Raw genomic sequence first — 22747 nt, 5'->3', positions numbered from 1 at the left:
CGTGCGCGTTGGTCACGTGACCCTGCCAGCCTCGGCTGCACAGCGCTACATTGAAGCCCCGCAGACCAAAGGACACTTAACCTCAATAGCTGGCAGCAATCGGAGGCCCATTTATTAGCTATTTCTGTCCAAAGGTCAGGGTGGCTATATGTCTGGGTCTGGGGCTCCGAGCAGGCAGGACGCTCTGCTCTTCTCTCCCCAAAGACAGGTTCTGTGGGCTGGGCTGGCTAGAGTCAGGCATCGGGGCAGGCGGCTGTGCTGTGGCGTATTTACAGCCTTATGGAATAATCTGCATTTAAAGCATATGACAGTGTTATACCATAGCTGGGCTGGGAATACAGTAAAGCAGACAATATGGGCAGGTGGAATGTATACGCTCATGAACAGACAAACGCACACGTCTGCAGTACAGGACAGCCTGCTACAGTGATATGCAGTGAGTCAACAGGGTTGAGGAGGGCGAGATGTTGAATATGACAGAGACAGATTGAAGTAGCTTGTGAAAGAGCAAGGATGAGAGCCAGCTGCCTAAGGGTGCCGTTAGGAGTTGAATATTTGATCAGTGTCAAGCCATATAATAAATGTATATGTTCCAATAACATGACAACCCCGTGGATGTCAATACATTATGCACAGACCAGGCTTAATATTTGAGGACGTGTAAAATGCAATTGGAAACGAAATGACTTGGATCAGATGTTAATTATGAAACACCTTGCACAAACATATCTAGATTGTGCCTCATGTGTTTTCCTGGAAAGAGGTGGCTGGTTGGTTCAAATTGGTTCAAACACATTGTAACTGGGTGACCCATAAAGCAGCTAAATGTCAGTTTACAGTATGATCAGATGAAATAGAGGTGTTTTAGTTGGACCCTCCAAGGACAAAATCTGCCTTTAGGAACTTAAACCATATTCTACAGATCTGAACACAGTACAGAAAATATACACCAATACATAGTGAATACAGTGAAAGGTCACATAAACAATCTTCCATATAGACAAAGACTTTGTGGAGGAGTGTTTTTCTTCCAACCACAATTACCACTGATTAGCATTGACTTAAAAACGCAAAACAACATAACAAAACAATTCTGTCGATTCTGATGCCGGAGCGAATGGCGAGGCTTAAAATATACATATATATAAAAAACAAATTCAAACGAACGGGAGAAATGCTTTCATCCCACTGAAGCAATTATGGATCTAATCAGAGCTTTCTGCATGAAGGTACCGCTCTCCTATCTCGCTCCCATTTGCATCATAACACAGCGTGCAATATTAATTTCCGAGTTTACTGCTTATTGGAAGTGCAAAGTATGAAAAGCCATTAAGGGCTGCAAATGGGAAAGCTATTTGCTGTCACACGGATTCGGCTCTATTAAAAAGAAAAATCTTGTTAACTATTTGGAATTAGAGTCATTTGGTAAAAGGCATTCTGCCGCACTCCACTAAAATACGTAATTATGCTTCTCTTCTTTCTCTCCCCTATTCCTCTTTCATTTGCACAAGCGAGGGAGGCAAGAAGGGTGGATGGGGTTTGAGGGCATCAGGGGTGAGTAAGTAGAAGCAAAGGTAATTAAAGTTGGTGGCTATCTGTTTGGTTAATGCATGGAGCAGTCCAACAGAGACAGAGGCACTCACACACACACACAGCCTGGGGAGTTGAAGGAGAGAGATGAGGAGAATCAGCCTTCTGTCTCTCTCAGTCTCTGGCAGGTCCCCAGGCTCTCATCTGGAACACATCTTACCCACTCCAGCCCAGCATACTAGCACCATCCAGCCCTGCTGTAGCCCAGCATACTAGCACCATCCAGCCCTGCTGGAGCCCAGCATACTAGCACCATCCAGCCCTGCTGTAGCCCAGCATACTAGCACCATCCAGCCCTGCTGTAGCCCAGCATACTAGCACCATCCAGCCCTGCTGTAGCCCAGCATACTAGCACCATCCAGCCCTGCTGTAGCCCAGCATACTAGCACCATCCAGCCCTGCTGTAGCCCTGCATACTAGCACCATCCAGCCCTGATGTAGCCCAGCATACTAGCACCATCCAGCCCTGCTGTAGCCCAGCATACTAGCACCATCCAGCCCTGCTGTAGCCCAGCATACTAGCACCATCCAGCCCTGCTGTAGCCCAGCATACTAGCACCATCCAGCCCTGCTGTAGCCCAGCATACTAGCACCATCCAGCCCTGCTGTAGCCCAGCATACTAGCACCATCCAGCCCTGCTGTAGCCCAGCATACTAGCACCATCCAGCCCTGCTGTAGCCCAGCATACTAGCACCATCCAGCCCTGCTGTAGCCCAGCATACTAGCACCATCCAGCCCTGATGTAGCCCAGCATACTAGCACCATCCAGCCCTGATGTAGCCCAGCATACTAGCACCATCCAGCCCTGATGTAGCCCAGCATACTAGCACCATCAAGCCCTGCTGTAGCCCAGCATACTAGCACCATCCAGCCCTGATGTAGCCCAGCATACTAGCACCATCCAGCCCTGATGTAGCCCAGCATACTAGCACCATCCAGCCCTGCTGTAGCCCAGCATACTAGCACCATCCAGCCCTGATGTAGCACAGCATACTAGCACCATCCAGCCCTGATGTAGCCCAGCATACTAGCATCATCCAGCCCTGCTGTAGCCCAGCATACTAGCACCATCCAGCCCTGCTGTAGCCCAGCATACTAGCACCATCCAGCCCTGATGTAGCCCAGCATACTAGCACCATCCAGCCCTGCTGTAGCCCAGCATACTAGCACCATCCAGCCCTGCTGTAGCCCAGCATACTAGCACCATCCAGCCCTGCTGTAGCCCAGCATACTAGCACAATCCAGCCCTGCTGTAGCCCAGCATACTAGCACCATCCAGCCCTGCTGTAGCCTAGCATACTAGCACCATCCAGCCCTGATGTAGCCCTATCACCTTTTTTGCACTATTGGTTAGAGCCTGTAAGTAAGCATTTCACTGTAAGGTCTACTACACCTGTTGTATTCGGCGCACGTGACAAATAAACTTTGATTTGATACTAGCACCATCCAGCCCTGTAACCCAGTCCACAGTAAAACACTCCAGACTAGCGATCACAACACAAGAACTAAACAAGTGTGCTTGTTCTGGCCCAAATCAAGGAGTGTATGTTTATTTTCCAAAGACACAACACAAACCCCAACCTGTCCTTTCCCTGGCCAATGCTTATCGATTATAGGTCTCTAAGGATACAGATTAACAACTGGAACCACCCTAGTGTCACACTCCCTAACCTCTAGACCTCAGTTCATGGACCACCCTATCCTAACCCAGCCCTGCTACTCTTGGCTCGCTCCAATAGAAAGAAAAAAAATTGTGTGGATTTATGGGTCCGTCAGGCTGGCCTGTGAGGTGTTTTATGGTGGGACCTGCAGGGCCTATTTAGGAGGCGTAGCACAGCAAAGCACGGCGTGCTCCGTCCTGACCACAGGTATTGATCTGCAGTGATGGCCTGGTTGCGGCCGCATGGCTAACTTAGAGCCCTGATCTCAGCCTCAGCCTGCCTGGCCGCGAGATGAAAACGAGGCCTCTTTGTGTAATGATGTGTGTATGAACAAAGTGAGTAGGCCACTGAGACAAAAAGGAGAAGAAATTAAATCATTCTTTTTCCTCTTTCAGGATAGACACTGCAGCCAGCCATGCTTGGCCGCTTGATGGGAGATCTTTTTTTTTCAGAGGAGATAAATGGTAGGATCTGGAGGAGGTAAATGAGAGCATCCTGATGCAGAGAGATGTGTGGATGTCCCTAATGGGGCCCTGCTCTGACGAGCTGTGTGCTGCCTCTGTCTGTTTGGGAGGCTGGCAGACGGACGGACGGATGTGGTTAGGGCGGAGGCTCAGCGCCTGCTGCCCGCTCCCTACCAGGGCTCTCCGAGCATCACGTCGGCCACGCTCCGCGCTAATTGCCGGAGGTCGACAGCGCATAACAAGTAAAGGAGGCATCGGCTTTAATTTGAGAGGAGAAGAAAGGGTGGAGAAAATACATCTAATCATGTGAAGTGTTTTGCTGTCTGGGAGGGAGCTGGGGGCTTTCTCTCCCCTGGTGGACCATGCCCAGCATCACCAACCACCCACCCCCAGCCCCTGGCCTGGCTAACAGCTCTGACCACACAGAGGTATGGATTACCCAGAACCGTACTGCTACGTTACTGTATCTTACTGCTCACACAGGACCAGAGAGCTAAATAAACAAGAGAGAAGTCTAGTGGAACAGGAGCCCCCACAGAAAACACATGGACACACTGTAATGAGGGGAAAGATAGGAGAAACAGACAGACACACATAGACACACAGACAGCAAGGCATACAGACAGAAAGACAGATGGACGCACAGGCAACCACACAGACAGACAGACACCAAGGCAGCAAATGAAACCGAGGTGGTGTGTGGAGAGGGGAGGTGGGAGGGAGGGGTGAAGGGGGGTGCTGGAAAGTGCCCTTGTCCAGTTGGAACCCCCACCCCTACCTCTCCACCACCAGAGGACTGCTCGCTGAGCCAGGGTCATTGACACACACCTCTGACATCATTAAGACGTTTCCAGGAAAATGTATTGAAAGACAGATTAAAATAAATTAAGAAAAATGTGTAGCAGAATGCCTACGCGCACTTCATAAATCATTGGGCCAAGCCAGGAGCCGGCGCCCCATAATTAACTGTAGACTATTTATTTTATCCTGACGGTATAAATTAGTATTCAGACACATAGATTATATTAGGGATATCTGCCATGCGGAACTGCTGCGGGATGTGCAGAATATTTGAAGGATACAAAGAGGAGCGGAGAGGGGGAGAGGGAAACGGAGAGGGAAACGGAAAGAGGGAAACGAGGGGGAAAGGAGGGATACGGTTTTGAAAAGCAAACACTATTTAAATGCACACATACCAGGGAGATAGCATTTTACCCATGAAGCATCTGTTTATTCAAGCATTGACACAGTGAGAAAGGAGAAACAACTGAGTGAACAACAACCTCTAAACAGGCTCGCAGCAGTATTGTTTGAGACTATAAACGACTGCATAAATAGCATTAATTGCTCAAAATCCACTACAGTCTGCATATGTTCCATGCATTGGAGATGAACTAAAAATGCACAGACACTAAATAGGCAATGATGCCCATGGAGTCTCTAAGGCACTGAATGACATGGCACTATCCAACATCAGCCATTTCTCTCTCCTCTCAATGCAATTCAATTTAAAGGCTTTATTGGCATGGGAAACATATGTTTACATTGCCAAAGCAAGTGAAATACATAAAAAACAAAAGTGAAATAAACAATACAAAAATGAACAGTAAGCACTACACTCACAAAGGTTCCAGAACAATAAAGACATTTCAAATGTCATATTATGTGCAAATAGTTAAAGTACAAAAGTGAAAATAAATGTGGGTTGTATTTACAATGGTGTTGCTGCTGTGATGGCACACTATGGTATTTCACCCAATAGATATGAGAGTCTCTCTCTCTCACGGTGGTCCTGCCCACCCATCACACCCCAGGGGGGAGTGTCACTTAACCCAGACTCCTCTGACAGTCAGTCAGTCCTCTTACCAGCCTCTCCCTCTGTCTCCTGCCTCTCTGTCTCCTGCCTCTCTGTCTCCTGCCTCTCTGTCTCCTGCCTCTGTGTCTCCTGCCTCTCTGTCTCCTGCCTCTATATCTCCTGCCTCTCTGTCTCCTGCCTCTCTGTCTCCTGCCTCTCTATCTCCTGCCTCTCTGTCTCCTGCCTCTCTGTCTCCTGCCTCTCTGTCTCCTGCCTCTCTGTCTCCTGCCTCTCTATCTCCTGCCTCTCTGTCTCTATGTCTCTCTGTCTCTCTGTCTGTGGCACAGCGCTGGCTACACACTGCCTCCCCGTGGGCAAACTGCCCAGGCTGGCACAGGGCCAGACACACCAGCTCTGCCACACTGGTCTGGCAAAACAACGCTCCCTATCTTCATCTCTCCACACTCCTCCCTCCATCAGAGAGCCCCCGGCCCCAGTCCTCTCCTTATTCTCCCTTCTTTACTCTCCACTACAGCTGAGAACAACACTTTGGAAGCATGCCCTCTAACCAAGCAATGAAAAATAACTGTCTGCTACCAGTGCCAGGAACAAATAATACACTCATGTACCAAATAAAACCACCAGCCTTCAAACACGCTGCCAATATCTTATCATATGGTTAGAGTTCTTGCACTCAGTGAACCCCGGCATTATCAAACTATCAATGAATTCTAGCAGATAGAAAATATAAAAGACAACAACATTGCGATTACATCTAATAGCTTCTGTACTTCCAGGAGAAAAAGCTCGTATGTGAACTCCAGCCTGGTCCGGAAGGTCACTCTGATGTACAAAATGACTGTAGTGGTTTGTGTCATGGGTCCACGTCTGTCTCAACTGTCACACACACAGTGTCTCTGCTAAACCACAGAAACCCACGATGACCACGAGACAAACACTCACGCACACCACTAAAACACAACTTCAAACACCAATACAAAGCCAGTATGACAAAAGAAGCCTAAAGAAACCAAGCCATGGAGTTGTAGCAAATATCAGAATACATTGTCGTACATAGTCTACTCAGAGAGAAAAAACTGTTCTGAGACCAGCATAGAAAAGGAGAGAGAAAGGAGCACATTAACAATGGAGAATCGTCCCACTTCACAAAGACCAACGGGAGAATGGGGAAGAGATGAGGAGTATAACGCACACATGACATCTAAATACTACTAGAATGGGAGAGACATAGAGCTCTGTCACCAACAACAGTGTCCCATTGAAAAACACTTCATGCTTTTGACAGAGTGTACAAGAAGAGGCTTTTGCGCACGCACACACTCACGTGCACGCGCGCACCACACACAGACACACTGAAAGAGCGGGACACGTCTGAGACGTTGTCCTCATGAAAGAGCAGAGAGGAGGCTGCCTCCATCTTTCTTCTTCCGGGGTGCATTAAGTCAGTCTTTTGAGGCCAGGAATGATAAAACAAACCCACATAGCTGAGCTAATCAATGAACAGCATCAGACACACTGGACCAAAAGCTTCTACGCTAGCATTTACTTCTGAAAAAACATTGTTTGATTAGATTTTTTTTGTTCTATTCAGTGGTGGTCTCACAGAGGGAGGTTCGCGCCACAAGGCTCCGAGCACAGAATACATTTGAAGCCTACTGTTTCATGGGATTAGATCTACTTCCCCTCAGAGTATAATGTCCATTTCAGGCTTCCATCAACCATGTGTGTTTGTGTTAGTGTTTTTATTTTAAACCTCTTTGCATGACTCCATCAGATCTCACTCAGGGGGACAGGACTGGAGATGGGAGGGGGATTGTGTGTATGTGTCGGTGTGTGTGTGTGTGTGTGTGTGCAGGTTAAAGACACAGGGGGCTCTATAGGGGGTGTAGAAACACAGGTGGACCAGGATAGGCAATCAGAATGGCAGGGTCCGAGCCCCACAGCTAGCCTAAATATACTAAACTCTGCCTCACTGCCAGACAAGGTGCCATTAGACTGGTATTTAACCAAGCCAACACCAAACATCACCATCTGTAAACAAAAAAACCACTATGCTGGAATGGGGGAATTTCATTTATACAACATAAAAAACATCCAAACCCTCTCTATCAACTGGATAATATTGTGTCTCCGGTGTGTAAAAAAGCCTTGGAGGTGAGTGCATACGCAGCAGTGATGTTCATTAAGATACACTGCTGCCCTCTTTTCCCCAAGCACCGGAAACACCAGTAAATCACCACCGCAGAAAATAAATGTACACTTATTACATTCTACACGCTGCATATATTCCCCTCCTTAACATATTGCATAGGCACAGTGCCACCGCGCAATGCTGCACCCGTGCGAAAACACGCAGTGAAAAATGACAGCGGCGAGGGGGAACTGCAGACCTGGGATATATGGTGCGGCAGAGCGGAGGAGAAATAATCCTACCTTAGAGCGACGTGGGGAAGAAAGAAGGGAGAGGGGGCGGGGGGAGATGAGCCCCTGCACCACGCTGGAGAAATGGAGCCCCCCTACTCCTCTCTCAGCTGCCTCAGTCTCCCCTGCAACGTTCCACCACAATTACTGAGAAGAGCGGATAAACACATATACGTGGACATACTATCTTTAATAATATATCTCTATATACTCTGTCTGTATATGAGTAAAATGTACGTGAATGTTTGGAGGACACAAGGACATTCCTAGTGAATGGCTCCTTGAGAAAATAGGAATCGCTGAAAGCTATTGTTCAACCTGAACTTGTGGAACACACATACTCTACCACAGACAAAGCAAATTACACAGCACAACAACACATGACTGACAGTGAACTGACAACCGCCTTCCTCCATTGATTGCCAGCAGAGCACGACCTGCCTGCAGTTCCTGCCGTGGCCATTAGGTGTCTCTCTTCCACTGTGCATGGCCGAGGCTCTGCCTCTCTCCCAGCAGAGCCCCTCCCCTCCTCAAATCCCATCTCCATGTAATATATACACCCTCGTTTGAAAATGGCAGCTTTTTGAAAATTCACCTTGATTATCAGACATTAAAAGTGACTTCTCCAGCGCTGAGTGTCTGGCTGGGGGGATGGCTGCAGACGGCAGAACAATGCGGCTGGCTTGGTGTTAACGCCTAGCTGGGGTGTGCAGGGAGGGAACGAGAGGCAGCCCTTTGTTCTCTCCCACATCCAATTATTTTTAACATGTGCCTCTTTTTACAACAAGAGAGAATTTAATTTTAATGCACTGTAAAAAATACATCAGTATTCTTAAGCAGAGAAGGCGACTAGCACTAGTATACATGTACAGAGCCCTGCACAGGAAATGGACAAATGACAGAGATGAATAAAATCCTCTCAGCCCAAACATAGCCGACACCAACACAAAAACCTAACAGAATGTAAACCCACACGCCACCATACTACACACAGACCTACTCGACGTAGCACTGCCTCCAGCCCCACCCTTCATTAGAAACCACACTGAGACAGACAACATTCACTACATAACTACATGGTAAATGGTTCATCAACATTCCATGGCTGCGCAATAAAATGTATATACACAATGGTAGGAAAACATACAATAAAAACAGCAAGGATTCCGGATCAAATGGCTTGAAAAATACAAGCCCAAGCTCCATTGGTAGGTAGGTGACCAAATATTTTTCTAATTGGATGAACACTTTATCTTGCTGTCAGAGCGGCAGTAAAAAGCAGCGCTGTTGCCAGAAGCAGAGGAGCTCCAACATGGTTGGCCTTTTATTAGTTCTGCCTGGGCTGGAGTCTGATATATGCTTCTACCCTTTCATCATACCCCAGCACCACACCCCAATACATGGTTATTACAGTATATACCCCACACACCCCAATACACTGGTGTTATACCCCACCACACTGATGGTACATAACCCCCAAAGACACTCAACTACCCCAACACACCCATTATGCATTTTATACACCCTGCACAGAACCAACATACACCAGCATTAAACATAGTGCTCTTATACTGTATCAAGCTACATACCCACCCCAGCAATCATAGAGCACCTTAAACACACACCAGGAATTCACATTTATCCAACACACTGGCAACACATACCAACAAGACCCATCAATCCCATGCATCCACGCAGAACACTGTAGTAGAAATACATTCCAGTAAGCATAACAGCCTCTCAGTTTCACTCAGCAACAGCAACCAGCCATACAGTATGTGCAAGACACTGTCAACAACCGCCATATAATATCTCTAACATAAAGAGCCCACAACATGCTGGTAAATGACTGTGGAATAGCCGCATCCTGTAGTCAAACACAGTAGCTAAACACTAGCCTGTACAATAGCTCATCACTACAGACCTGCCTCACAAACATGTAGCACAAAGAGCAGAATGAGGGGAGATTGCAGAGGGCTCTGCAGTGCATTCACAGCTCTGCAGTGGACATCTTGGTAACTCTATGGTCATATTCCCACTGCAGTATGAAATTATTGTTTTCTCTCCTTATCTGTAGCAGCACTGCTGCACCTATAGGGACAGGAGATTTCACATCTAGAAAAACCCTGGCTCATTTCTATAAAATAGGAAAGTATAAAATACACACACCACATTACACCTGCACCCACATGGGCTCGTACACTCGTACACACGCACACGCACTAAATTAAATTCCAGTCCTAGGGCAGACAACTAACTGCTTGTGTGTGAGTCGCTCTGCAGCACAGCAAAACCAATTCTCTGAAGATGGCAAAATGAAAGGGCAGAATTCAGGATGTTTATGGTTCTCACTCTGTTCTCCTCTCAATCAAATGTTTTATTAGCAATCATTCGCTGTCCGCCTGGCCCTAACAGTCATCTAACCTGGGAGGGGCCCGCGTGATGCCAGCAGGCAGGTTCAGCAACCAGCCCAGTTAAGGAGAAGACCATTTGGGTTCGCACAACTCCCAATTATTTACACCTGGAGCTGCTGGAGCAGGATGGAGCTGCTGGAGCAGGATGGAGCTGCTGGGGCAGGATGGAGCTGCTGGAGCAGGATGGAGCTGGTGGGGCAGGATGGAGCTGCTGGGGCAGGATGGAGCTGGTGGGGCAGGATGGAGCTGCTGGAGCAGGATGGAGCTGGTGGGGCAGGATGGAGCTGCTGGAGCAGGATGGAGCTGGTGGGGCAGGATGGAGCTGCTGGAGCAGGATGGAGCTGGTGGGGCAGGATGGAGCTGCTGGAGCAGGATTGAGCTGCTGGAGCAGGATGGAGCTGGTGGGGCAGGATGGAGCTGCTGGAGCAGGATGAAGCTGCTGGGGCAGGATGGAGCTGGTGGGGCAGGATGGAGCTGGTGGGGCAGGATGGAGCTGCTGGGGCAGGATGGAGCTGGTGGGGCAGGATGGAGCTGCTGGAGCAGGATGGAGCTGGTGGGGCAGGATGGAGCTGCTGGGGCAGGATGAAGCTGCTGGGGCAGGATGGAGCTGGTGGAGCAGGATGGAGCTGGTGGGGCAGGATGGAGCTGCTGGGGCAGGATGGAGCTGCTGGGGCAGGATGGAGCTGTTGGAGCAGGATGGAGCTGGTGGGGCAGGATGGAGCTGGTGGGGCAGGTTGGAGCTGGTGGAGCAGGATAGGGCTGCTGGAGCAGGATGGGGCTGGTGGGGCAGGATGGGGCTGGTGGGGCAGGATGGAGCTGCTGGGGCAGGATGGAGCTGGTGGGGCAGGATGGAGCTGCTGGAGCAGGATGGGGCTGGTGGGGCAGGATGGAGCTGCTGGGGCAGGATGGAGCTGGTGGGGCAGGATGGAGCTGCTGGGGCAGGATGGAGCTGGTTGTGCAGGATGGAGCTGGTGGGGCAGGATGGAGCTGCTGGGGCAGGATGGAGCTGGTTGTGCAGGATAGGGCTGCTGGAGCATGATGGGGCTGCTGGAGCAGGATGGGGCTGCTGGGGCAGGATAGGGCTGCTGGAGCATGATGGGGCTGCTGGAGCAGGATGGGGCTGCTGGGGCAGGATAGGGCTGCTGGAGCAGGATGGGGCTGGTGGGGCAGGATGGGGCTGCTGGGGCAGGATGGGGCTGGTGGGGCAGGATGGGGCTGCTGGGGCAGGATGGGGCTGGTGCGTCTGGGGGAGGAGTGTTAATTAACCCCCAGGACAGCCGGGCTGAGGAAGGGGCTCCCTCACTCAGACCCCACGCTCCTGTCATCTCCACAGGACTGGACAGCACCAACAGAGAGTGTGTGTGTTGTGTGTAGGTGCGTCCACACTGCGTGTGTGTGAGACGGAGACAGACAGACAGATAGGTCCTAAATGGCAGCTGATCCTTCATGTTTCACAGTCTGTGAAATACATGACAAGCCGCATGGAGTCTGAAACAAGCTGAGCTGGGGATGTGTGTGTGTGTGATAGACAACACATGATGTGAGAGAGAGATCAAACAAAGACATGTTTCACAAGGTATTAATGTTATATAAGAAAAGACATGTTTCATAAGACAAAAATCCTCAATAAATGACTGTTTTGTTCAGAAACAGTGAGAATGGAAAAAGGCAACACAAAAGGTAACCGCAGGGTGTGGTAGGGATGGTAACCGCAAGGTGTGGTAGGGATGGTAACCGCAAGGTGTGGTAGGGATGGTAACCGCAAGGTGTGGTAGGGATGGTAACCGCAAGGTGTGGTAGGGATGGTAACCGCAAGGTGTGGTAGGGATGGTAACAGAAGGGTGAGGTAGGGATGGTAACCGCAAGGTGTGGTAGGGATGGTAACCGCAAGGTGTGGTAGGGATGGTAACCGCAAGGTGTGGTAGGGATGGTAACAGCAGGGTGAGGTAGGGATGGTAACCGCAAGGTGTGGTAGGGATGGTAACCGCAAGGTGTGGTAGGGATGGTAACCGCAAGGTGTGGTAGGGATGGTAACAGAAGGGTGTGGTAGGGATGGTAACGACAAGGTGTGGTAGGGATGGTAACCGCAAGGTGTGGTAGGGATGGCAACGACAAGGTGTGGTAGGGATGGTAACCGCAAGGTGTGGTAGGGATGGTAACCGCAAGGTGTGGTAGGGATGGTAACAGAAGGGTGTGGTAGGGATGGTAACCGCAAGGTGTGGTAGGGATGGCAACGACAAGGTGTGGTAGGGATGGTAACCGCAAGGTGTGGTAGGGATGGTAACCGCAAGGTGTGGTAGGGATGGTAACAGAAGGGTGTGGTAGGGATGGTAACGACAAGGTGTGGTAGGGATGGTAACAGAAGGGTGTGGTAGGGATGGTAACCGCAAGGTGTGGTAGGGATGGTAACCGCAAGGTGTGGTAGGGATGGTAACCACAAGGTGTGGTAGGGATGGTAACGACAAGGTGTGGTAGGGATGGTAACCGCAAGGTGTGGTAGGGATGGTAACCGCAAGGTGTGGTAGGGATGGTAACAGAAGGGTGTGGTAGGGATGGTAACGACAAGGTGTGGTAGGGATGGTAACAGAAGGGTGTGGTAGGGATGGTAACCGCAAGGTGTGGTAGGGATGGTAACCGCAAGGTGTGGTAGGGATGGTAACCGCAAGGTGTGGTAGGGATGGTAACAGAAGGGTGTGGTAGGGATGGTAACCGCAAGGTGTGGTAGGGATGGTAACCACAAGGTGTGGTAGGGTCGGTAACCACAAGGTGTGGTAGGGATGGTAACCGCAAGGTGTGGTAGGGATGGTAACCACAAGGTGTGGTAGGGATGGTAACCGCAAGGTGTGGTAGGGATGGTAACCGCAAGGTGTGGTAGGGATGGTGTGGTAGAGCTGGTAAAAGCAGGGTGTGGTAGGGATGGTAACAGCAGGGTGAGGTAGGGATGGTAACAGCAGCGTGTGATAGGGATGGTAACAGCAGCGTGTGGTAGGGATGGTAACAGCAGCGTGTGTTAGGGATGGTAACAGCAGCGTGTGGTAGGGATGGTAACAGCAGGGTGAGGTAGGGATGGTAACAGCAGCGTGTGGTAGGGATGGTAACAGCAGGGTGAGGTAGGGATGGTAACAGCAGCGTGTGGTAGGGATGGTAACAGCAGCGTGTGGTAGGGATGGTAACAGCAGGGTGAGGTAGGGATGGTAACAGCAGCGTGTGGTAGGGATGGTAACAGCAGCGTGTGGTAGGGATGGTAACAGCAGCGTGTGGTAGGGATGGTAACAGCAGCGTGTGGTAGGGATGGTAACAGCAGGGTGAGGTAGGGATGGTAACAGCAGCGTGTGGTAGGGATGGTAACAGCAGGGTGAGGTAGGGATGGTAACAGCAGCGTGTGGTAGGGATGGTAACAGTAGCGTGTGGTAGGGATGGTAACAGCAGCGTGTGGTAGGGATGGTAACAGCAGGGTGAGGTAGGGATGGTAACAGCAGGGTGTGGTAGGGATGGTAACAGCAGGGTGAGGTAGGGATGGTAACAGCAGGGTGAGGTAGGGATGGTAACAGCAGCGTGTGGTAGGGATGGTAACAGCAGGGTGAGGTAGGGATGGTAACAGCAGCGTGTGGTAGGGATGGTAACAGCAGCGTGTGGTAGGGATGGTAACAGCAGGGTGAGGTAGGGATGGTAACAGCAGCGTGTGGTAGGGATGGGGTATGGGTAGGGTGTGAGGAATCAAGGGGTAAAGGGTTAGGATTGGGTCTGTCACATGGGCCTGCATACCTGCTGACTAACACAGCCATGCTGGCTCTTCAGACTGGACACCGTGTCCTGGAACTTTTGGGTCTGCTCCTTAGCCTGGAGAGAGAGGGGAGAGAGGGAGGAAGAGAGAGGAGAGAGAGGGAGGAAGAGAGAGGGGAGAGAGGGAGGAAGAGAGAGGGGGTCAAAAAGATGCAGTTTGAGCTCATAAAGGAGCTAGAGGTGAGATAGACATTGGTAGATAGAGAGGGCATTGAGTAAAGTGATTAATCCTAACATGGAAAAGTCCATTCTGAAACCGACTGCATACTCTGGGAGACTGTTGGTGTGAACCTGGACATGGTTCTCTGGCTGTACACAGAGTCCATCATAGCAAATGAGGATGAACAAAAGCAGTGGATGGAGTTTTTTCATTAATTTTCTGTCTGAGACAGGGTTGTGGGCATGTACACTTCCACATACATGTGCTGGACCCCTCTGTCTCCCTGTGGATCGTCTCTCTCTCTTTCTCTCCCTCCCTGCTCTTTACTTCTCTCATGTCTGAGAGCAGTAATCTGTTCCTGAACCAGCACTGCTGGGATTAAGCAGTGACTGAAGATAGGATATATGCGTCATTAAAGCAGAGAGCACAGAGCCGGAGACAAGAGAGACAAAATCAACAAAGGTGACATGGAGAGAGAGCAGACAAATCACAGACAGACAGACAGACAGACAGACAGACAGGCAGGCAGGCAGGCAGGCAGGCAGACAGACAGACAGACAGACAGACAGACAGACAGACAGACAGACAGACAGACAGACAGACAGACAGACAGACAGACAGACAGACAGACAGACAGACAGACAGACAGACAGACAGACAGACATAGCCTCCTGTTTATAGTAATAAAGCAGCAGTGAGGCAGCTTAATTTCCATATGAGGAGCACGGCTGGCATGGCATCGGGTGGATTAATACTGCTGTCCTGGAGAGCTGTAATGGATGCCTGGGCAGAGGAGCTGGGGCTCACAGTGGACTCAAACCCCACTACTAAAGGTTACAGGGAAATGCAGAGAAATTACAGTGGGAGAGCCTGCAGAGTGCAGAGGCCTGGGAAAATGACTAATTGTGTTCAGATAAAGGCTCTGGCCGTATGCTGAGCACTAGAGGAAATGTGCCGGACTTCCACCATCTCACATGGAGAGGCTGGATCAGCGGGAGGCTTTTGAACAAGGTTCTGAGCCACGGCAAACACAATTCCAGCTTCTTCAACATGAGCGTAGCTGCCTTTACAATGGCATGTACTCTAGGAGTAATCCACTATACCCAATAAGCACTGACATCAAGTATCTCACTGTGGGTGAGATGGTAAGACTAGAACTGAAGTAGACTCATTGAGCATAACAGTCAAGTCAACATGACATTATCTTACAGTGGTAGTGCCTGTGTGTCTGTATGTTTCTATCTGTACAGCTGGGTTGATGGTGGTTTATAGCATGGTGGCCTCACCCTCCTCCTGGCTTCCTGTAGCCTGTCCTGGCACTCCGTGAGCTGGGCACGGGTCTCTGTCAGCTCCCCCTCCAGGTCCACATACCTCCGCTAGGCCTGGGCACTCTCTGTGCCCTCTGACCCTGACAGAGCTCTGCAGAGAATACACCACCGCTGCCAGCCTTTCCACCTGCAGGGTCCGCACACGCACGCACACACGCACGCACACACACACACACACACACACACGCACACACACACACACACACACACACGCACACACACACACACTACTGTAAGGTTAGCGCAACATTAGATCACAGCTCCATCTTCTCCCAGTGGGACAGTAGGCTGGCCCGTCTCATTGTGACCCCACACTAATACTGGAGGGAAATCCATGGCAATCAGGTAAGAGTGGCTCTCATTTCCCTCTCATTATACATCCTCATTCCCAGCACTAACAGAGCCCATATCCACCCAGCCCCTGAGCCATGTCTATGTTTAACTCATCCATATTCCCCTAGTCCCAGGGGAGAGCACAGTTTCCTGAGTGGGAATCGCTGTCTGTCTGTCTGCCCAGGTTAATGGAGAAGGAGTGGGTCTCTGAGAGGAAGAGACCATAGAAAGACACAAACTTGCATACAAGCATGCACACAACCGCATGTACACACACACACATTTGCACACTCACATTATGTAGGCATGGATACGAGCAGACTCTCAATGGTAATAAACAACATCTTACAGAGACATTATAACAGGCAGAGACTCCAGAGTATATAGTACTGTGAATGTGAGCATCGTCTCCATTGTCAACAGAGATGGACATAGTTTATGGAGGTCGCCAAGACTGTGGAGAGATTTTTGTTACGGAGGACAATATGAATCCGGGAGGGAATCAGTGTGTATTGTTGCTGATGATGGACTTTGGGATATGAAAGTGTTTCCGCTGGAGTGTGTGTATTGTGTTAGCGGTGGACTCCAGTCACTGTGAACCATGACAGGCACCCAGTCTGACCTCGGCTCTCAGCTCCAGCTTATATCCCATGAGTGCCACATTTTCTCCCTCCACCTGCACAAGACGCCCTTTGACCTCAGCCAGCTAGGGGGACAAAAGAGACATGATGTCAGAGAGGGAGGAATACTACATTACTGCAACATAAACGATTTCTACTTGTCTCTGAACAAACACTGGAATACGGTAAATATATATCCACACTATTCAATTTCTATTCAATACAGCATTTCATTATTTCTTACAGTAACACAGCTGTTACCAAAGCTTCTGTAGAAACTTCAAGAGTGAAATCATACGTGGAGAAAGTAAATTGTTAGTGTCATTATATAGCCTAATTAGCCTACTCCTGTCTATACAGAAATAAATAGGCTACTACACCAGAAAGCGCAATTTGGCCACAGGGGATCATTCCATTCTTTAAATCGCATTTCATACAGTCGGAAGTGCCCGCAATTTGGGCAACGCGCGTTCAATTCCAAATAGATGACTGTTGAGTTGAGACTGTCATTGAAAAGTGGAGAGGCCCTGGAAGGCATATTGCAATAGTTCAAAATACAATTGCGGGAAAACATAGTTTGGAAAGCAAATGGCTATTGCCGTAAGGAGAAGAAAACCAAAACACTCTAATCTGTCTTTTAGTTATCCAAATTATCTGTCAAACCCTGATCTGTTTCACCTGTCCTTGTGCTTGTCTCCACCCCCTCCAGGTGTCACCCATCTTCCCCATTATCCCCTGGGTATTTCTACCTGTGTTCTCTGTCTGTCTGTGCAGTCCGTGTGGTTTTGTCAAGTCAACAAGCGCGTTACTCCGTGGTCCTGCTTTTTTCTTTTCTCTGTTTTTGCCAGTCCCCCCGGTTTTGACCCTTGCCTGCCTTGACTCTGAACCCGCCTGCCTGACCATACTGCCTGCCCTGACCTCGAGCCTGCCTGCCACTCTGTACCTCCTGGACTCTGACCTTGTTATGATCTTTTGCCTGTCCACGACCATTCTCTTGCCTGCCACATGGATACTGATAAATATCAGCGACTCGAACCATCTGCCTCCAGTGTCTGCATCTGGGTCTCGCCCTGTGCCCTTATATTGTCATTGAGCGAACAGTAGCCTATCTCATTGGCACCAGCGGAGAGCATCGACCATATCCCCGTGGTGAGTCTGCATATTCACTCTTTATCATTGTCTCCCCTTCTCATAGGCCTATTATATGGATCAGACAACGTCATTTTTATTGATCTGTGCATTTTTATGGTCAAAATGTGTTTCCCCAAACTTAAAAACTCGAGCGCCGTCTATGAGTGAACTTATTTCAGATTAGGCAGAAGCTTGTATGACTAATATGGACAGGGACCAGAGTCACCGCATTCAAATCTACTCAATCTAGGGAGAAAGGACAGTGACACGTCATTATGGAGAGTAGAAAATGGCCTTTAAATGAAAGGTGGGTGACACAGCGGTGATAATGACTATGGAGGGGCTGGAATGAAACACACAGGGAGTTAGGACAGGATAGGACAAGACAGTTGATTAGTTCATCATTAATGGACACTGATAGCACATGGAGGAAATAGGCTGGTAGTGACTTTAGCATTATGCCCAATTGGTGTCCAGAGCACTTGGATCTTAATACATCAATACACAGCATCCATTAATTGGACATAGCCATGACTGTACAGTTACAGGAGGCTACAGAATATAGTTATGCTATGAGGAAAAGAAACTGACTCGTTCCTTTCGTTCTATATAGATAGAAGGGGGAGATAAAGGCAGAGTGCTCAGGGAATGGTGCAGTCATTGATAGAGTGACAAGTGTGAATGAGATCTCCCATCAGGCATGTAGAGCAGATAGCTGCTGTGGATCCCTCCAGCTCAAGGCAGAGAGTCTGCCTAGAGACCTAGCGACAGGTGACACAGGCGCTGACAGCCAGCATTAGCTCTGAATCTGATTGGTTTGCAGTTTTCTCCAGGAGAAGCAGAGCGGCTTGGCTCGGTTGTGTTTTGGATGACGCACGGCTCTCGACCTTCGCCTCTCCCGAGTACGTACGGAAGTTGCAGCTAGGGACAAGACTGTAACTACCAATTCGATATCACAAAAATGGGTAAAAAAAGTATCTAACAACTGTATATTTATGGATGTCAATTTTTCTACATGTCTGTCTGGTCTGCCTTATTGTGTGCATGTCTGACTGTCTGTCTGTTGTTGACAGACAGGCTCCTCATCCCCCCAGTTCTCTGTAGTAAACAACATAGTCATCCTGCTCTGACTCATGTTTCCTGGCCTCTGCCAGTTAGACAGGAGAGAGGTAGTCTGGGCCAAAGGCAGACACAGACACAGACAGGGCCAGCTGCTCAGCACATGTTCCCAAGCCACAACCCAGCATCAGATAGCACAACTGTACTAATGGAACCAATATAGGGCTGTCCCGCTATGGCACTTTGGTCCATAGGACAGGATGTTGTGCCTCCATCAACATGGAGGATTATCTCCCATTATGCTGCTATTGGATCATTATGCAGATTTAACCGAGGCCTATGTACCCTGACTATATAGTTTTGCTAGAAAGTGAGACATCTTCAAGTTTCTAAAGGATGAGTTATTTTATGGTCAACAGATACATTTACATTTTACATTTTAGTCATTTAGCAGACGCTCTTATCCAGAGCGACTTACAGTAGTGAATGTATACATTTCATACAATTTCATACATTTATTATTATTATTATTTTTTTTCCTGTGCTGGCCCCCCCTGGGAATCGAACCCACAACCCTGGTGTTGCAAACACCATGCTCTACCAACTGAGCTACAGGGAAGGCTACGCTCCTCTATAAGATGACGCACTTTCGCAGTTTAGCTAATTACAATCCATCAATATGAATACCAGGCTACTTTACATTCGGCAACATATGCTTATGATGCTTTCTATACAAAACACATTTAAATGAATAAGACACAAAAAAAGTGGACACGACCTGTATGATGAGTTAGTCTACATTGTTCAAACACATTTGGATTAGATTCCTGGGGGTAAATTGGTTGGTTCTTGACCGTGCACTAGTGAACAGACACACAACACACACATTCAAAGAACTGTAGACACAAAGCATCAAGGTTGAACAAGAGCTAACAGGGAGAGGAGGCCTGAGAAGCCTAAGACTGGCGGTGAGTTCTCTACCTGAGTGTGGAGCTCCTCTGCCTGCTGTGTCTGGGTCTGCAGGTCCCTCTGCTGCTGCTCTCTTCGGCTGTGTCCCCTCTGGAGCTCCAGTTGTCTCTCCTGTAGCTCCGTCTGCAGCTGAGAGATCCTCTGCCCATGGACATCCAGCTATCGAACCACAAAAGAAGGCAGGGCGGCAGAGGAGAAAATCAATCCAGTACAAAGAGCCTCTCCTTTCCTTTTCCTCTTGGCTCTGCCTGCCTGTCTATCTGAGACAGGGCTACATCATGGATCCCAGATCAGAACCAGCAGCTGCCCAGGTCCAGACACCCTGAGTCCCAGAACTGCTCTCCCAACACCAGCCCTGAGATCCGCCTCAAACCGCCTGCCTCTGATGAGTAAGAAAGCATCTGGATGAATTAAATAAGAGCAAAAAATCTGACGAATACAATCTGCCGTATTGAAATGGTTGCCATTTATACATTGTTTGAACCCAAAACAAGTACTGATGGTGAGAGATTGTCCAGCTCTTATTCTGAACAATAACAACGGGTCAATGATGGGTCAATAAAGTGTGGAATAATCACCATGGAACTAATCTGAATGTCTGATCTTAACTAATCAAATCCCTTTTCAATTTCAACGGTATAATCCCGTAGAATGGGAGGTTAGCGTCAGTGAGTGTCAACACACACGATAACAGACTACATGTATGTTTACATATAAATACCACAATGTTACTCATACGCAGTTAATGCATTGACAACCAATTGCTGAAGTGTCATTAAATGAAGAAAAAGGAGATAATCATTATAATACGAGCAACAGTAGAATTCATCATAGAATGTAAAACAACTTGTAACAGCAGAACAACTAAAAACAACATTTTAAATCATTGTAATAATCACAGGACAGGATTCCTGAGAAACCATACAGTCTTAGCACCTTTTTTTCTATCTACAACCTAAAATGGTTTTTCGGCTGTCCCCATAGGAGAACCCTTTGAAGAACCCTTTTTGGTTCCAGGTAGAACCCTTTTCGGTTCCATGAAGAACCTTTTCCACAGAGGCTTCTACATGAAACCAAAAAGGGTTTTCCTATGGGGACAGCCGAATTACCCTTTTTGAACCTTTTTTTGTGTCTAGTGTTTTTACCATCAACATATAACCAAACAAACTACTGGACCAGTGAGGATCCCACTGATCCCAGTCTGACACCAGCAGAAGGCTGGCCAGTGGGCTGGCCCAGCACGCCAACACAGCACTAGCTCTAATAAACTACCTCTAATTAACACAACACAGTCACCTGCTAAATCATATGAGAGAGAAAGGGAGAAGGGAGGGAGGGAGGAGGGAAAGTAGGGAGAGTGGGATAGAACGAGAGAGAGGAGGAAAGGAAACACCCATGCAGGTACTGGTCCAGTTGGTCAGAGACAGAGACATAGTCCTGTTTCTGTATGTGTGATGGTGGTAGCTCATCACAACAGCAGCAGCGAGAGGAGGAGGAGGAAAGGAAAACAGACAAGATGGAGTCCCAGACGAGTCCCAGGACAACCCATTAATCAAACATCTGCATACAGGCTGAGAGATAATCCACAAATCCGCCCAGAACAGGACCCGCGCGGGAGTTTCTCCCCTTCTTTCTCTGTTGAAAAGCATCATGGCTGCCTCCACCTATCTCCCTCTTGGAAAGCCTGACGAGGTGACTGCTGCTTATTCCTCAATTAGAAAGTAGCATTGATATAGGAATCGTTTCCACAGAATCCCACCAAAAACCTGGCTCATCCCTTTAGCTCTCTCTTTCTGTGTGCGATCCACGCCGATAACCCTGCTCTTGCTTTCTTTCCCTCACAATCGCTCCCTCTCTCTATTCTCCCCTCCTAAACTGATCAATACTTCATTTAAATCATGACATTAGCACACTACAACTGGAGAAAAACAGAGAGTAGGAAGGCAAATGCACTTCGTATGTTAAGCGGATAACCGATAACAGTATATTTTTTGGGGGGGGTGAAGTTTAAATATTTGTTTTAACAAGAAGTAAAAACAAAAGGTAGAAATGTATGCAAGTGCGCGGGGCTGTAGCACCGTTTTGATTTGAGCTCCCGAGCCTCACACTGATCAATAGCACATTTAAATCCCAGACAGAGGAGCACTATCATCACATCAGAGGGAAAGAGAAACACGCTTTCCTAATTATCATGTCAAATAACCAACGCTGCGGATGCCCTAGTTAGACGGTGCTGATAGAGACATATTTCATATTTATTCAAGCAGAAATCTTTAATATTTTCCATTTGGACCTGAATGAGTAATAACGTTATATATATGCACTCTCACGCATTTATCTATTCACGTAATTCACAATGAGTACAATCAATAGTGCCCTCTCCACAGCCGGCTTCCTGGCCATATACGTCTGCGTAGGATCACATAATAAACTGCTCAGAATGCCAAAACGAGCCCATCTGATTTCCTGCCGCTGATTGGAATAGCTGGCGCTGCAAATGACTGGCTAATCTTGGTGCTGGTCATGAATCTGGGTATTTACCTGAGCAGACTGGGAGTCGCGGGCCTGGTGGGAGAGCAGCACATCTCGCTGGAGCCTCTGGATGGTTGCGTCCCAACGTGATAACTGGGGTGCAGCCAGCCCAATGGGTCAGGTTTTCCCATCCCGAACGTGGGTGAACAGAGGCGAGGAGAGGAGAGAGGGGCAGAGTGTGAACCCAACACTAGGCGTGAGGTGGGATAGAGAGAGGCAAAGCCAGACGATCACTAGAGAACATGCACTTACATATAGCCTGGCGCCAATGTCAACCAATGAGCAATTAGGCAGACAAGACTAACACTATTGATCGTGGGTTCTAGCTCTTTTTATCCAGGGCTAACTAGGCTGCCTGAGGTTGTGTGACGGCTGCTGTGGCTGCAGACTGAGAGGGGAGGGTGGGATGGAGGAAGGTGGAGGGCGACGGACAGGGTAGGGCAGGTCCTTCTCTCCCCAGGCCTT

At 48.7% G+C, this 22747-nt stretch overlaps 1 protein-coding gene across 1 annotated transcript in view; it reads right to left on the bottom strand.

Annotated features, from left to right (window-relative positions):
- LOC115167263 (trichohyalin-like) overlaps positions 1-22747 on the bottom strand; it is a 150683-nt gene that overhangs the window by 22699 nt on the left and 105237 nt on the right. The window contains exons 5-8 of the mRNA XM_029721504.1: positions 22292-22375; positions 19763-19909; positions 16594-16677; positions 14133-14207 (exon numbers count right to left, since the gene is read on the bottom strand). Coding sequence (XP_029577364.1) covers positions 14133-14207; positions 16594-16677; positions 19763-19909; positions 22292-22375 — 390 coding nt within the window. The remainder of the gene's footprint in view (positions 1-14132; positions 14208-16593; positions 16678-19762; positions 19910-22291; positions 22376-22747) is intronic.

Source organism: Salmo trutta, chromosome 29, assembly GCF_901001165.1.
Source record: "Salmo trutta chromosome 29, fSalTru1.1, whole genome shotgun sequence".
NCBI lineage: Eukaryota > Metazoa > Chordata > Actinopteri > Salmoniformes > Salmonidae > Salmo > Salmo trutta.
This window is presented reverse-complemented; position numbering and strand designations above follow the sequence as displayed.